The 17,010-nt window shown below is 38.0% G+C and overlaps 1 protein-coding gene across 1 annotated transcript in view; it reads right to left on the reverse strand.

Annotated features, from left to right (window-relative positions):
- Positions 1-17,010, reverse strand: part of TYR (tyrosinase) — a 105,191-nt gene that overhangs the window by 45,170 nt on the left and 43,011 nt on the right. Inside the window, exon 3 of the mRNA XM_030332539.1 lies at positions 13,399-13,546. Within this exon, the coding sequence (XP_030188399.1) occupies positions 13,399-13,546 (148 nt within the window). The remainder of the gene's footprint in view (positions 1-13,398; positions 13,547-17,010) is intronic.

Below are 17,010 nucleotides of genomic sequence, written 5' to 3' on the forward strand. Positions count from 1 at the left end.
ACAAAATTTTTTTAAATTAAAATCTTTTTTAAGTCAATTAGTAGCTCTGAAACTTCAGGTAAATATTTAGTCTTTCTGAGCCCTAGTTTCCAAACTTCTAAAAATGGGATGATAGAGGTGCCTGGGTGGCTCAGTCAGTTAAGCTTCCAACTTTGGCTCAGGTCATGATCTTGCAGTTTGTGAGTTCAAGCCCTGTGTCGGGCTCTGTGCTGACAGCTCAGAGCCTAGAGCCTGTTACATATTCTGTGTCTCCCTCTCTCTCTGCCCTTCCCCACTTGTGCTCTTTCTCTCTCTCTCTCTTGCTCTCTCTCTCTCAAAAATAAACATTAAAAAAATTTTAAGTAAAGAAATAAAAAGGGGATAATAAATATTTATTTTAAGCATTAAGAAAGATAGTATAAATGGAAATGGCTTGCAGAGTATTGAGCAGATGTTAATGAAACTTATGTTCTGGTTTTTACCCATTGTCCAACTAGCATGTTTCTTTAATTCAGCAGATCCTACTATATTGAATGACATATGTTTAAGATAATTTATTTAATATTTTTTTAAACCTTCCACAAACTCTTCCTTTCCCACTTATCCTTCTAAGAGTCAGCCCCCACCCCATTTAGAGCTGATGACCTCCTGTCACATTTCACTGAGAAAATGGAAGTAATTGAATCAGAAGACCCTAACTTTTCCAACATCAAGTTTACAAATACACACACATCTACATTCTATTTTTTTGTGCCCATTCAGGCATAAAGGAAGACCCATCCCTACCCATTGCAGAAGACCTCAAATCTCAAGGACCTTGCTCTGGTAGATTTTCCCTTTCACTAACATGTGTCTTTCTTTGTAACTTTTCACTTCCAGTAGCATACAAAAATTCTTTAATGTCCTCTCTCTCAAAAAAAAAAAGTTTCAATTTCTCCTTTGATCCCATACCCCCTTCCTGCTTTCCGTCTCTCTTCTCTCTGCTCCATTTCTTGTAAAAACCTTCAAAAGAGTTGTATAGAACCCACTTAATCTGGCTCCTGATGTTCCCATTCTACTGAAACTGTTGTTCTCAGAGTCACAACTACCCCCATGTTTTTAGACCCAATATGTTCTTTCTCTCCCCTCTATATTAACCTCTTAAGAACACTAGATACACTTCTTTACATCCTCATTTTTGCCTACATGGCTTTTGTGACTTATTATCCTTGTTTCTCTCCTCCCTCATTGGTCAGTGATTCTCATTCTCCTTTGATGACTCATCAGTATCCATTCATCCTTTCAACAGGGATTGCCAGACTGTGGCTTTTCTTCTGTATTTATACTGAGAACCTGCTGTTTATACTGAGAACCCTCCACTCCCATGATGTGAAATAATGCCTATTTGCTAAAGATTACCAAATATATGTCTGCAACCCTTTTCTTTATTTTGAGTTCCATCCTCCAAGATCCAACAGACTACTTGGCAGCCTCTCTTGGATATCTCATCACCATATCCAGAAGGGACCTTAATATATCCAAAAGAGCACTCTTGACTCCATTTTCTTTACTAATTTCATTACTTGCCTCATCTTTTCTACTTCAGTAATGGTCCTGTTTTCATCCTAATGCTCCTGATTCTAAGAGTCATCCTTGATTCCACCTTTTTTTTTTCTTTTTAGCATTGGCTATATTTATATTGTCACCTAGTCCATTGACACATCCTGTTGGTTTTGCCTCTGAAATACAGGTGGACTCAGTCTTATTCCCAAAAGCTCCATCATCACCCATCTGGTTGAAATCACTATCGCCTCCCATTTGGACTAGTGCAATACAGTAATTCATGTCCCTACTAAAGTTCTGGCCCCAACAATCCATTTGTCACAGCAGTCAGGATAACTTGTGAAAATTCCAGTCTTCTTAAAATTATTTCAGTACTCTGATGAAATCATTTAAAGTCTTTCCACTCTTCTTAGGCCTCTGCTGATATCTGGGGATCTCTTTACCCTCATCTTGCACCAGGTTCCCTTTGTTTACCATCTTTCCCTTTGCTGGTGTCCCTGAGACAAGCCAAGTTCTTTTTTGCCACAGGCCCTTTGAATTTGTTCCCACTTCCTAAAATATTTTCCCCAAAGAATTTTCTGGCTGATTCCTCATGAGACCAGTGTAAAGCTATAGGTCATTTCCTCAGAGAAGCCAGCCTATCTAAATTGGAAACTTTCCAATTAATTCTTTATAAAATACATATTGTATATCACATTATAGTGCTTAATTGAATTTTGTGCTTATTTCACTATTTCCTGGTTTACTTGTGTTTCCCCCCCACTACAATGTGAACATCTTAATGGCAAGGACCTTGTCTATCTTGTAATTTTGTGCTAGGAACTTTCATACACACTTATAAAAATATCATATTAATTATCAAAGCTATAACTTCAGATAGCTACTAATATTAGCAGAATTTTATGAGAAAAGGAGGGTTTAGGGGACAATAAGCAGCTTGCCAGGAATCATGGAGCTAGATGGAGCAGATTTGGTACTCAAAATGAGGCATATCTGGTGCCAAAATCTGTGATCTTAATCCATGATTTATTGCCTCCTAGTCTCCTGATTCCTGGGATTTTGACTTTTTTTTATTGTTGTGCTCTTCCCTTGGAACTAATATTTGGTGCTATTTTAGCCATTCTGACCTTTGGCTCTCTAAATAGTTATGGTAAGGACCTTCCTATACTCACGCTGTTTCTGCCTTCCTTGGTTAAATATCCCCCTGTCATGTTAAAAATTCCATTCTGTCTCTGGGACCTCCTGCTTTGCACCACAAGATCTTCAAATACTTTTCCCCTACTTTGCAGAAAACTGTGTCCTTGAGTGGGTCACCATCTCTGGTCTCTGGTTTCCTTGTTTGTAAAGCCAGGGGTTTGGATTGATCTTGGCATTCTGTTTCAGATTTAAAAATTCAGCAAAAATGATGACAACTCATGTCTCTTCATCCTTTTTCATTTGGTATTTTTAAGTTATCAATACTTTAAGCAATTTAATTCCCCTAGTACTAAAAACAAATTAATTCCATAAAGAGTTGGGAGATGTCCCACATTGTAGGAGGAACATTCTTTAGGTTATTATAGTACATGGCTTCTTCATCAGCTAATAGGGTGCAATTCAATTCCCTTAGATTAATATTTTACTCCACCACAAAATGTTATTAATAGCCCAGCAGATGGCTGCCTGCCTTAGAATGATCAGCTGTACAACACTTTAGTAAGTATTTACTGAATACGTCCTATGTGCCAGGGTCTGTGTTAGGTGCTAGACTCTGTGCTGGAAGCTAGAGATAGATGCTCAGTAGACAGACCCTGTCTTCAAGGAGCTCAAGATTTATCGGGAGAGATAGACAAACCTACAAATTGTCTAACCAAAGCAGACTGATATAAAACCTCAACTGAACAATAAGAGCAGCAACAAAATCAGCTGTGGGAACATGGGTGAGTGCAACTATGATGTTATAACTGCTCCTTGTTCTAGGAAATTAGTTCTCCTGCTTCAGAAAACAAACAGTGAACATTTTTAAAGCTGGTCACAATCCAGCAATATGAAAAGATACCAAGAAAAAGCCAGGTGCTCCTCTGCCATCCCATCTGATTCCCAGAGCAGACTTCGAGACATTTCTCTGGCTTCTGAACTCACCTCCTTCTATAACCCTGGGATTTCTGCTTTTCCGAGCAAGCTTCAGCCTTGCAATCACCAGCAGGCAAGCAATCTGCTGTTCATTCCCAAAGCTCTAGGGACCTGCCTTCTGCCTGGACTCTTTCTAGGCTGCCAAGTTGGCAAGGCACTTGGTTTGTGGGCATGTGGATCAGGGCAGCCTTCTCAGCAGGATGGCCCAGGGGATGCTTGGGGAGCAGCGTGGAGGGGAAGCCTCAGCAGGAAATACAGCCAGCAAGTCTCTCCAAAAGATGTAATTAATCTGTGGCTGCGTTGTGAGGCAGGCTTGCCATCCCTGGAGTGTTCTGCTTCACTTTTGTATCTAGCTGGGATTCCCATGCGCTCAAGAGACAGGTGACAGGAGAACTGATAGGTGTTACCCACACAGGGGAACACATGGATAATAGTGAGTAAATAACAAAAGCACTGTGCAAGCTTTTTAAAAAGTTCCTTATACTCTTTTTTTACAACAACTAGGTGTTAATATGTATAATATGTTATAGTTTTTAAAGTGTAAACTGATATTCCTATGAGGAAGGTAGTATTATTACTGCCATTTTACAAGAGGATAATGAGGCTGGGAGAGGTTGGGCAACCTTCCCAAGGTCACACAAGTATCGCAAAGCAGAGCCAGGATGTGCTCATCAGCCTCTGACTCTAGATGTCACAGTTCTTCCACTTGAGGCTTTGTTTCCATGCTTAGAATGTAGGAACTAGACCTTGAGCTCCCCGAGGGTGGGTGTCCCTTCCTGCCTTCTCCATCTACACCTCACTTAGTTCCTGAGTCAGTGCCTGCCCAGTCAGGCTGATTGAGAAGAGCTCCACCCACATCAGAGGAAGGTTTAAGATTCAGTTAAAATTGGGGTGCCTGGGTGGCACGGTAGGTTAAGCTTCCAACTCTTGATCCTGACTTGGGTCATGATCTCACCGTTCATGAGTCTGAGCTCTGCATCGGGTTCTACGAGCTCTTAGCATTCTGTCTCTCCCTCTCTCTGCCCTTACCCCACTTGTGCTCTGTCTGTCTCTCTCAAAATAAATAAATAAACTTAAAAAAAGACAGAATTTGTTAAAAACTATTGGCTAATCTTCTGGGAACTCTAAATGGCAAGCCTCCCCACTCCATTTTTTTTAAGTTTATTTATTTATTTTGAGAGTGAGAGAGAGAGAGCATGAGCGGAGAGGGGCAGAGAGACAGGGAGAGAGAGACTCCCAAACAGGCTCTGCACTGTGGAGCCCGATGCAGGGCTCAAACCCATGAACCATGAGATCATGACCTGAGCCAAAATCAAGAGTCAGATGCTTAACCGACTGAGCCACCCAGGTACCCCTCCCTACTCCATTTTTGACCCTGTGTTTGTTCCCCTTCACATCCCCTACATGCTGCTGCTCCCCACCTCTCTCCAGTTTGAGCTTGCTAAGTCTCTTTTTACCAACTTGTTCTTGGAATCATCTCCTGCTACAGTAACCATGCTTCTCAACTAGTGATCAAAATAAGCACCTATTCTGGCAGCTCCTGTTCCTCTGTTGAGCGAAGAGTATATATTCTTTCTCTCTATATACATTTCTTCTGCTAACTCTCTAAATTCTTTATGAAGAAGCATATAGAACAGGTTAAGAACATCGGTTCATATACTGACAGATTACGTCTGTGCTTCAAGTCTGTAAGGAACTAAGTGTAAGGTAAGGATGATAATGGCATTTAAATGGTAGGATTGGTCAAAGTGTTAAACAAATCAATCCATGTGACGTACTTAACATTTTGTGCACAGCAAACACACTTAGCTGTGTTTTTAGCATTTTCTGTGTTTTTTACCTATCGTTTCTTTCCTAAAGTGTTTCTTGAATCTCATGCTTCTATGTCTTTCTTGTTTTGGTCCCTATGAATTGAATGTTTTTACTACCAAAATTCCACAAGTCAAAATACTACTCATTCTTCATCAAGCCACCAGGTCAGAAGAGTATTCCAAACAAGGGAATCTAACAGGTGTTCACTGAATATCCACTCTGTGCCAGGCATGGTGCAAAGGTGCCACAGACCCAGGGGCTGAAGAGGACAGCTCTTGTGGTCCTCGCATTTTGGTGCTCTTTTCTTATCTTGCACACACCCTAGCCTATGAAACCACTATTTACTAAACAGGTTACGTTTTGTTTTATGTTACTTAGTTATTTGCATAACTGGACTGGGAAGCATTAGGTGGAGAGGAGTAGTTCTCAAGAACTACTGCATCCTTTTGGCCTAATGTAGCACACAAAACCAAGAGGGTACTTATTTTTGAATGAACAGATGAATGAAAGCATGCACATGGAAATGTGATTGCTTTTTTTTTTTTTTCTGTCCATGTGAGTCCTTCTTGAGTGAAGGAGAAGGAAATATTTCTAAAGCTCCTTTTCTATTGCACTGACATTTATCCACAGGGCACCATCCGGCACCAAAACTCCTCTCCCTTCCCAAGGAAACTATAAGCATGAAAGCTCCTGATTCCATTGCTTAAACATCAGCTTTGCTTGATGAGTGTTGGTTTAAAGTTTCAAATCCCTCTATTTTTGGCATGCACCTAATCTGATCTCCTTAGAGAAAAAGAATATATAACACTCCAAAATATTCTTTCTTTTAGCATAATCGCTCAACTCTCTCTTCTTTCCAGAAAGATTTTGTTTTTGTTTTTGTTTTTTAAACAAACCTGAGAACAGCTAGGGTCCCTTGTCAGACCTTATTCCGAATGGCAGAGAAAAAAAAAATTAATTATGAATTGGACTTGTCAGTTACTTACTAATCATAACTGAAGCATGATTAAATTGTCACTAAGAAATCCATGAAAGCTCTGTAATTGTGCTAATGCATTCTATTATTATTTCTTGAATAAAAAAAAAAAAGCATCTAGAGTATAGTAAAGTCCAGAAAGGACCTTGGAGCTTTATGGCAATCCATTCTTTTTACAGATAAGAATACCGAGGAACAAGAAAGTAAACACACTGATGCCAGGAACAAAAGACTGAATAAAAAAGGCTAAAAACAACTTCTGGAGTGCCTGGGTAGCTCAATCTGTTGGGCTGCTAACTTCAGCTCAGGTCATGATCTTACAGCTCGTGAGTTCAAGCCCACGTCAACCCCTGTTTGAGCCCCTGTTCCAGCAGTCTGTGCTGACAGCTCAGAGTCTGGAGCCTGCTTCAGATTCTGTGTCTCCTACCCTCTCTGCCCCTTCTCCACTCATGCTCTGTCTCTCTCTCTGTCTCAAAAGTAAGTAAACATTAACAATAATAACAACAAAAAAACTTCTAAAGTGAAAAGCATACTATTAAAACTTAAAAGATAATTTTAAAAAGCAGGAGATATTTGTAATGTTTATGACAAAAGGGCTAACTTTTAAAAATATTGTGAAAAATCTATACAATTTACTAATAAAATGCAGAACAATCCTCTCCCAATATAAAATGGCAAAACATGTAAAGAGATTTTAGGGAAAAAATCTATAATATGTGTAGGAAATAGACAAATTCAAATGGATACATTTCTACTCTTCAGAGTAGCAGAGGCCAAGAAGACTGATGACATCTCATGCAGGTGAGGGGGGAGGGTGGTGGAAATATTTTCATTCTCTATTTTTGGGAAATAGGAATAGATTTGCATGTACAGATGTGGAAATATATCTAAGATTATTAAGTAGGAAAAAAGTGCAGAATTATGTGCAGATACAATTCTTTGTATATCAGAATGGTGGAATGAAGCTTCTCTTAATTTGTTAATTTGTTCCTTTTTGTACTTGTCTGAATTTTTTAAATGGCAGAATAGATATAGCTAATTTCCCCTAATCTGCTCCTTATATTATCTTTTTTTCTTGGATTTAAGAGAAAACAAAAATAAAAGTAAAATATTTCAATATAGTTTTATTTATTTGTTTATTTATTTATTTATTCATTTATTTATTTTAAATATATGAAATTTATTGTAAAATTGGTTTCCGTACAACACCCAGTGCTCATCCCAACAGGTGCCCTCCTCCATGCCCATCACCCACCCTCCCCTCCCTCCCACCCCCATCAACCCTCAGATTGTTCTCAGTTTTTAAGAGTCTCTTATGCTTTGTCTCTCAATATAGTTTTTAAAAGAAGTCTTTCAAAGAAGCCAAGAATAGGTCAGGGCCCTCAAGTCTGATGTTAATCTTGCTGCTACTTTTTGGAAACTGTTCTCCAGCCTGGCTAAATAAAGTTTCTTCAACATGATTTCCTGTATCTTATGATTTACCAATTTTGCTACCTAAGTATGACATACATTTCCTTACCTTCCTTGTCATAGCTTTAATTTCTCCTAATCTTCAAGAATAAATCAAAGGATAGCCTTTTTGAAGAAAGCATTTAATTTTCAAGGCTCTTCCTCTGTGGAATCATATATCTCTCATACTTCTTTTATAGGCTCTGCTACATTGCTGATTATTAATTTTTTCCTGCCCTGTTTGAAAGACTGTAAGTACCCAGAGGTCAGGATTTTTATTCATTTCAACAAATAAAACAGGCATTATAGCTGGCATGGCATATGGAATATAGTAAAAATTTAAAATGTTTGATGAACGAATTATCTTTTAATGATCATGATTTATCCTCAATCTAAGAGCAATCAGAAGGACACTTATGTTTCAAATATCCAAGGAATTGCCCATCGTGGTGAAGAACCTGTTTCTATAGTAAGACTACATTGTTTAACTCTCAACTGTGTCCTTTACCAGCTATATAATCTGTGTTCTGTACATTAAATCCATATATATACACACACGCACACACATATATATGTGTGTGTGTGTATGTATATATGTATGTGTGTTTGTATATATATATATATGTACATATATACATATGTACATATACATATGTATGTGTATGTACATATACATATATATATATAATCCATAAAGTAGGGACAATACTAGAACCTGTGTTACAGACTTGGTGTGAACTGAATGAAATAGAACTTACAAAGAGTTTAGAGTAGTGCCTTGAATACAGTAAAAACCAAATGTATATTATCTTTTAAAACTGTAATATTAAATCCATTCTCTGATTTTTTTTAAGTGATGGAATTGGAATTACCTTAAGTCTTTATTTTTCCAACATTGGCACATTTTTTTAAAAGTTTACTTATTTATTGGGGTGCTTGGGTGGCTTAGTCTGTTGAGTGTCTGACTTTGGCTCAGGTTATGATCTCATGGTTTATGAGGTTGAGCCCTGTGTCAGGCTCTGTGCTGACAGCTCAGAGCCTGGAGCCTGTTTTGGATTCCGTGTCTCCCTCTCTTTTTGCCCCTCCTCCGCTCATGCTGTCTCTCTGTGCCTCTCAAAAATGAATAAACATTAAAAAAATGTTTTTAAAAATAAATAAACTTTTATTTATTTATTTTGAGAGAGACAGAGAGAGAGCATGAGCAGAAGAGGGGCAGAGGGAGAGGGAGAGAGAGAATCCCAAGCGGTCTCTTCACTGACAGAGCAGAGACTCAAATTCACGAACCACAAAATCATGACCTGAACCTAAGTCAGGAGTTGTATGCTTAACCGACAGAGCTACCCAGGTGCCCCGACACTGGCACATTTTGATGGCAGACTGCTTGGCCACTGGAATCTCACGAGTTTCTCTTCACATGAGGTTTGAGGCTTCTTTCCATGTTTTCGATGGCAAACTTACATTTTCTTCTTCCTTGTATACTTGTCATTTGTGACTGATTTCAATGAGACAGGAATTGTGCTCCTGATCCTTGACTATTCATTCTTGTTGTGTGGGCTTGCCACTCTTCAGGGCTCACCTCTTCTACCATCCTTTTATGTAGCTTTCTAAGAATGTCTCTCATAATTGTGCATGAATAAGGACGTACTATAGTTGTTTACTGGTTTATATTTCCCACTACACTATGCTTTTTCAGCCCAGCGATCCTGTCTCATTATTGTTTCCTCAGTGCCTAGAACCAGGTCTAATGGTCTAGAAACATGCTAAAATTTAAGACCTATTCATAGCATTAAATGATGATTACATTTTGCTTTTTAAGGCTTGTAAAACAAATTCCTTCAGTTAAAATGGCTTCTCTGTAGTCCCTTTTGTAGCTGTGGCAAATGTGGCATGCTAAGTTTGTTCTCAATAGTTTGTTCATTTGATAGAAATTAATTATATACTGGCTAGTAATATGATAGACAAAACACTCTGAAAAAAACAAATATAATACAAGGCATGGGTCTGACTATTAACTAGTTCACAAAGCACAAATGAGTAACAACATAATCAAGAACGATATAAATGATGTGTTTAAAATAAAGGGTAAAGAGAGAACATGATGTGAGTTAATAGATGGAAGCAGTGGTGTGCTGGTCATTATTTAACAACCAGCTCTCAATATAAAAGCCTCAATTTGTAGCATTTGCCAATTTCACGGTATAACTACTCCTACCATGGCTAGTTTCAGACTTAGCTTGAGGTCACTAAAGCAAAGTTGGGAAAAGATGTGCATATTGGATCTTGCTAGCCAGTGTGGGCTGACTCCAAGACACTCTGGAGGGAAGAGATGGTTACAGACAGGAATGGTCTGGGTAGACTTTATGGAGGAGGTAAAAGTTGTAACTAGTCTTGAAGATTGTATAAAAATTAGGTAACTGAAGGAAAATATGTTCCAGGTTTGAAGAACGGTGTAGACAATGCATAGAGGCAGGAAAGAATGTGGAATATTTGGGCAAATATACTCAGCACATAGTAGGTAGCCAATAAATATATTTGTGAATAGTTGAATGGCAGTGAATCAACCATCTGATTGAGAAGAGACTTGAGAGGAAAACTCAGGTGTTATAATATTCTGTGGCAATCCACAGGTGTCTATCCTTCATGATGGTGCTTTTTTTTCCCTCTCCCTCTCCAGAATCTTCATCAGCTTAGCTCTGTGGGCTGAATGAGAAACTACTTTGCCATTTTCTTCTTCTTCTTCTTCTTCTTCTTCTTCTTCTTCTTCTTCTTCTTCTTCTTCTTCTTCTTCCTCTTCCTCTTCCTCTTCCTCTTCTTCTTATTATTATTTGAGAGGGGTGGGGCAGACGGAGAGAGAAAGAGAATCCACGCTGTCAGCACAGAGTCTGACATGGGGCTTGACCTCACAATCCTGGGATCATGACCTGAGCTAAAATCAAGAGTCACTCTTATGTGGATCCTGAGAAACTCAACAGGAACCCATGGGGGAGGGGAAGGAAAAAAAAAAAAAAAGACGTTAGAGTGGGAGAGAGCCAAAGCATAAGAGACTGTTAAAAACTGAGAACAAACTGAGGGTTGATGGGGGGTGGGAGGGAGGGGAGGGTGGGTGATGGGTATTGAGGAGGGCACCTTTTGGGATGAGCACTGGGTGTTGTATGGAAACCAATTTGTCAATAAATTTCATATATATATATAAAAAAATTAAAAAAAAAGAGTCAGACACTCAACCAACTGAGCCACTCAGGTGCCCCTATTTGCTTATTATTTTTAAGTTATTTTAATAACTATACAGGTATCTAATAGTAAGGATTAGCAGAGAATTCTAAGAGGACAGAAAATTTTAAATTTTAATTTTCAGGGTGGCAAAATGGCCTAAAAGCCATACATCTGCATAATGGCCTTATCTATGTTAAGCAAACATGCCTTCAGACACTGAATTCAATTATAGTATTTTCTATAAATACAGATATAAGCAAGCTAGCCACAGATCAACTGTTTTTTAACTGTTTTCTCGTATATAAATGTAGAATTCTGTGGTTTGTCAGGGGTCAGCAAACTTTTTCTGTAAAGGGCCAGAAACTAAATATTTTCCATTTCGTGGGCCATATGGCCTCAGTCACAACTACTCAATTCTGTCCTTGTAGCATGAAAGCAGCCATAGACAATATAAATGAATGATGTGGCTGTGTTCCGGTAAATCCTTAAATACAAATAAGGCAGGAGGCAGATTTGGCCTATAATCCATAGTTTGCTGATATCTTGCCTAGGGCATCAATGTGTCTAGGAAATCTAGAATTCTTTAACTTCATGGGGCACTAAAGATCAAAAAATGCCCAAAATTCACAAGGACAATATGATATAAAAATGACTTCATAAAAAGAGTTCAATATATCTTTTCTGATAAGATGTTTTTCTAAGTGTTCTTCTTCCTTCTTTCTATATGGGTATAGGTAGTTATGATATATTGATATCAAAATTTTGGTGCTTATACACTTACTTAAAAACTGATTTCAAATAAAACTTGACTGGGGATATTACTTAATTCCTATAATATTAGAGTAGTCACGAAGGCAATAAAAATATGCCTAATAATCTTCCAGGCTAGTGGTCATTTTTAAAAAATGTTTTCTTTATTTTTGAGAGAGAGAGAGAGACAGAGTATAAGCGGAGAAGGGCAGAGAGAGAGGGAGACACAGAATCCGAAGCAGGCCCCAGCCTCTGAGCTGTCAGCACAGAGCCTGATGTGGGGCTCCAACCCACGCACCATAAGATCATGACCTGAGCCTAAGTGGGAAGCTTAACTGACTGAGGTGTGCAGGCGCCCATAGCGGTCACTTTTTTAACTGTTATTATGTCCATACTCCTGGGAAAATGAGTGGGTTAGAAATGGTGATAATATAGCAAAACATCTAATTTTCAGTTTCAGTTTCTTTAAGACAGGAAGAATAGAACTTGTTATATTTAACAAAGAGAAGGAAAGTATTACCTCAATGTCAGGTATAAATCTGTGCCCTTTACTCATTGGCTGTTGTGAGAAAATTACCTGAGAGAGGACCAAAAAAAAGAAAAAAAAAAAAAGAGTCCTATATTCATCTGTCATGGTTCAGTGCTTTATTTCCTCCTCTCTTCTTGAAGAATTCCAGAAACAGAAAGCTGACCTTCCTCTATGTACTTTCTCTTCTGCTATCATCACCTGTGATTAAATCTAAAATCTTTATGGATAAGGTATTGCACATGTAATGGAAAAGGGTTAATAAGGGTGCAAAAGGCTCCAGGAGAATTAAATCACATTAAAGAAGATGGGTGAGCCATAGTGCATCATGTCTGGAGAATTAATCATATAATGCTCAGACCAAGGTTGAGATCAAAAACTCTATCTGTTTCTATGTGAGGGTCTGAGGTTGGAAAAGAAGAAATAACAATAATACCGCCAGAGAGAAAAAAATATATATATTGAAGAGAAATGTAGCATATTTGTGTCCTGCCCAGATGGCCTTAGATCCCTTGTGCCAGCCTTGTGTGCCCACCTCTCTGCTTTTACATGCTTTCCTCCTAACCAGAGGACCGTGCAACCTTCAGAAGACTGTCCTTCGGTACTGGAGCCATATAGCCTGTCTGGAATGGACTAGTGCCTGGGATCTTTACAACTGCTACCTCAGGGAAACCTGTAACCAATGACTATTTGATATGGTAATGCAAAAACTTAGTTTTCTTGTGTTAAGGCAGGACAAGTTGGGGTGTGCTTTACACTATCAAAATCTGGCTGAGTCTGGGATTTCAACGGACATTATACTCTCATTTGGCTTTTTTCCCCTTCTCATCCTGCTTTACCCACACCCTTACTGGTTTCTCTTTAATAAAACACTTAAATGAAAACATTTGCATCCAACTCCTTACGTTAGGGTCTTTTTGTGTGAGAATCCGATCTGAGACAACAAAGTACCATAATTTCTTAGCTTTTATATAATAGCTAGAGTCCTACTACATTTAATACCAATAAGCACATAATTTGTGAAAAAGTGTCAACCAACCTGTCAACAAATGCATGGTGAAGAAGAAAAATGGGATCATTGGCAGATCCCTGTACCTGAGACATCGTTCCATTCATATAGATGTGCAAGGCATTGTGCATGCTGCTTTGAGAGGCATCTGCTATCCCAGTAAGTGGACTAGCAAATCCTGTTGGTAAAAAGAAAATTGAAAAGAAAAAATGAGTTGGCCCTGGTAGTTGAAAATCTCAGTGATTATCTCATTTAGTTTACAACTACATTTGAGAGCTTAATTCAAAGTAATAAAATTCATGCTCTAGTAGGATTCTTTACATTTAATAAATCTTGGTGGAATTTAAGGGTATTAATCTGGGGACAGTGGACAGATTAACCAGATGGACTAGGTGGAGCCAGTTGTATGTCCTCCCGATGCTTCTGCCTATTATTTCTCCTCTGGATACTGAAAAGTAGTAAGAACTTTTTATAATAATCAGCATGGTCACTTTCACTTAGAGCAGATCTTTCCAGCCTGTTATGTGCCTCCTTGCTTTCCAGTTCTGGAGGTTACTTTTAATTTTGGTTTCTGGTTCCAGAGGAAACATGAAATGTGTGACCTTCTGCATCACAGTACGGGGGACATCATCAGGTCATCCATGTGCTAGATTTTGCAAACTACCCATTTCAAAGTTGATCAAGACTCCATTAAATGGTTCCCTTCATTGCATCAGAAATACTAACAGTGGGAATATAATAAGGATGAGAGATATTATTTTCGGAATATTAACTGTGCTAAATGCTTTGGCAGCATATGTCCGCCAACCTTTATAGCAACTCTGCCAATTACAAATTATTTTCCCCATTGGAAAGAAGAGAAAACTGAGCCTCAGTGAAGTTGAATTTTCCTAGGCTACACAGGCACTGGTAGAGTTGGGATTTTAACCTATATCAGTTAAGATATAGATCTTCTAGATCTGAGCTCTTGTTATTTTGTGTTTTCTCTCCTACAGCACCTGGGAAGAGCAAGAGTAAGATATTTTAGAGTCCATGCAGACAAAACATAAACCATAAATAAAACTCAGATTCAGAACCATACAAAGAAGTTAATTTATCAAAGTTAAATTGTAAAATAGCAACCTATTTGGGGCAATATGGCTAAGGGCATATTATTAAATTTCAGAATTTGGAAATATCAAACAAACAGAAACTGTCATATGATGATGATGATGGTGACGGTGATGGTGGTGGTGGTAAAGGTAGATACACACAGTGGAGGCACTATGATTTGGGCAGGGGAGTTCTAGCTAATTTTCTGCATCTAGGTTTATTTTCTTGTCAAACTCTTCATTTTTTAAAGTTTATTTATTTTGAGGGAGGGAGAGAGAGAGAAAAAAAAAAAAAAACATGAGCAGGGGAGGGACAGAAAGAGAGAGAGAATACCAAGCAGGCTCTGCACTGCCAGCTCAGAGCCCAAGGAGGGGCTCAAACTCACGAACCACAAGATCATGACCTGAGTGGAAATCAAGTCAGACGCTTAACTAATGAACCACCCAGGTGCCCAAACCTCTTCATTTTTAAAGGTGCAACCCTTGACTTTCACATTCATTGCTTTTTGCTCTTCCACCACTGTGGCTCACAGTATTTCTGTCCCTCAGTTTGTGACTTTTTTCTTTTCTTTTGAGCTTTTTGTACTCATTCTCAGAGACCATCCTGAGCCCTGCACTCACTGGAAGCTTAGCCTAAGAACATACACTTCCATCCCCTCTTGTCTGTGAAACTTTTATGATTATATACATTGTGTGTGTGTGTGTGTGTGTGTGTGTGTGTGTGTGTGTCCCTTACTATATGCAGGGATTTTTCTAAGAGCTTGACATGACAAATTTCTTATACTCTTCAGAGTGATCCTACAAATTAGGTATCTTTATCATCTCCATTACATAGACTTGAAAAAAAAGGGGCTTAGAGAAGTAAAGTAACTTGTGTACAGTTAAAAAATAAATAAGAGAAATTAAAGTTGGGACACAAGCTTGTTTTATTCTAGAGCTTAGGCTCTTGAATGTGTCTTATGTAGCAATAAATTACATATCATGGAGGACAAACTTCTGTAGATCAATAGTCTTTAAGCTATTATCCTTGAGAAGCACCAAATGAAAGTTTTAAAAAGACATTTTATATATGCTCTCACATATTTTTAAGTAGATTCCAGATTATTTTAATCATAATTGTAAATACTTTCAGAGGTTATAATTTCAGAGATATTGCAAATAGCACAAACTTAAAACTAAAAAATTAGTACCACTTTTTAAAAATACATCCATCTTATTCACTATCATCCATGTCAAAAATACCTAAACAAACTCCATTATCACCTGAAAATTTATGAGATTTTCTTTTTTGACTTCATATCATATTTTTGTTCTACTTTCCCTTAGAAACATACTAAATGTTATATAAGTTATGCTTGATTTAAAGAAAAAACTTTTTTGCAATTAAAATAGGTATACAATTAAAATTGTCTTTAAAATTTTCATGTAAGCATTAATCTAAAATGGGTTAAGGGGCGCCTGGGTGGCTCAGTCAGTTAAGCAGCCGACTTCGGCTCAGGTCATGATCTCGCGGTTCGTGAGTTCGAGCCCCACGTCGGGCTCTGTGCTGACAGCTCAGAGCCTGGAGCCTGTTTCAGATTCTGTGTCTCCCTCTCTCTGACCCTCCCTCGTTCATGCTCTGTCTCTCTCTGTCTCAAAAATAAATAAACATTTAAAAAAATAAAAATAAATAAAATAAAATGGGTTAATTTATCTTTAAACATTTTAGCCATAGCAACCTATCAAAATCACATAAATATATTAAACTGCTTTATAAAATATTAAATATAAAAAAGTAAAATTTTTTTTTTAATTTTTTTTTTCCAACGTTTATTTATTTTTGGGACAGAGAGAGACAGAGCATGAACGGGGGAGGGGCAGAGAGAGAGGGAGACACAGAATCGGAAACAGGCTCCAGGCTCTGAGCCATCAGCCCATAGCCTGACGCGGGGCTCGAACTCCTGGACCGCGAGATCGTGACCTGGCTGAAGTCGGACGCTTAACCGACTGCGCCACCCAGGCGCCCCTAAAAAAATAAAATTTTAGTGAAAGTTTATTTCTTAATAATATTGGTGAAAGATCATTAATTAAAAATTGATTCAGCTATCCATGGATTAATACCCCAAAGGATAAAGCTTAGCATACATTCTATTCTAAATTTCAGAAACTAAATGTAGGTCCTGAGAAAATTTTGTTCTCAAAAATAACTACATGGAAACAAAAGAGGTTTTAGAGTAATTTCACTTAATTATTTTAACTCTATTTTAGTTATTTGCCAAAAATGACACACTAATCCATCATCAAATAATCTGATCCATCAGCTGTAACTCAACCAAGAATTCTTTCATGAAAGCAATCTTATAAATTATGAATTTATTTACAAATCACTCAACTTGCAAGACATTTGCTACCTAGTCATTAAAGTCATGCCCTTTAGCAACACTGGCACCAATATTTTGAATTTTCTATCTGTTTGACACCCTGTAAGTTTTTACCCCTTCTGATAATGTGTTCTGTTGAGTACGGATTCAGGATGTGTGAGAAGGTTTTTCTTGTGAAAAGTAGGAAAAAG

The sequence above is a fragment of the Lynx canadensis genome, chromosome D1 (genome assembly GCF_007474595.2).
Source record: "Lynx canadensis isolate LIC74 chromosome D1, mLynCan4.pri.v2, whole genome shotgun sequence".
Lineage (NCBI taxonomy): Eukaryota > Metazoa > Chordata > Mammalia > Carnivora > Felidae > Lynx > Lynx canadensis.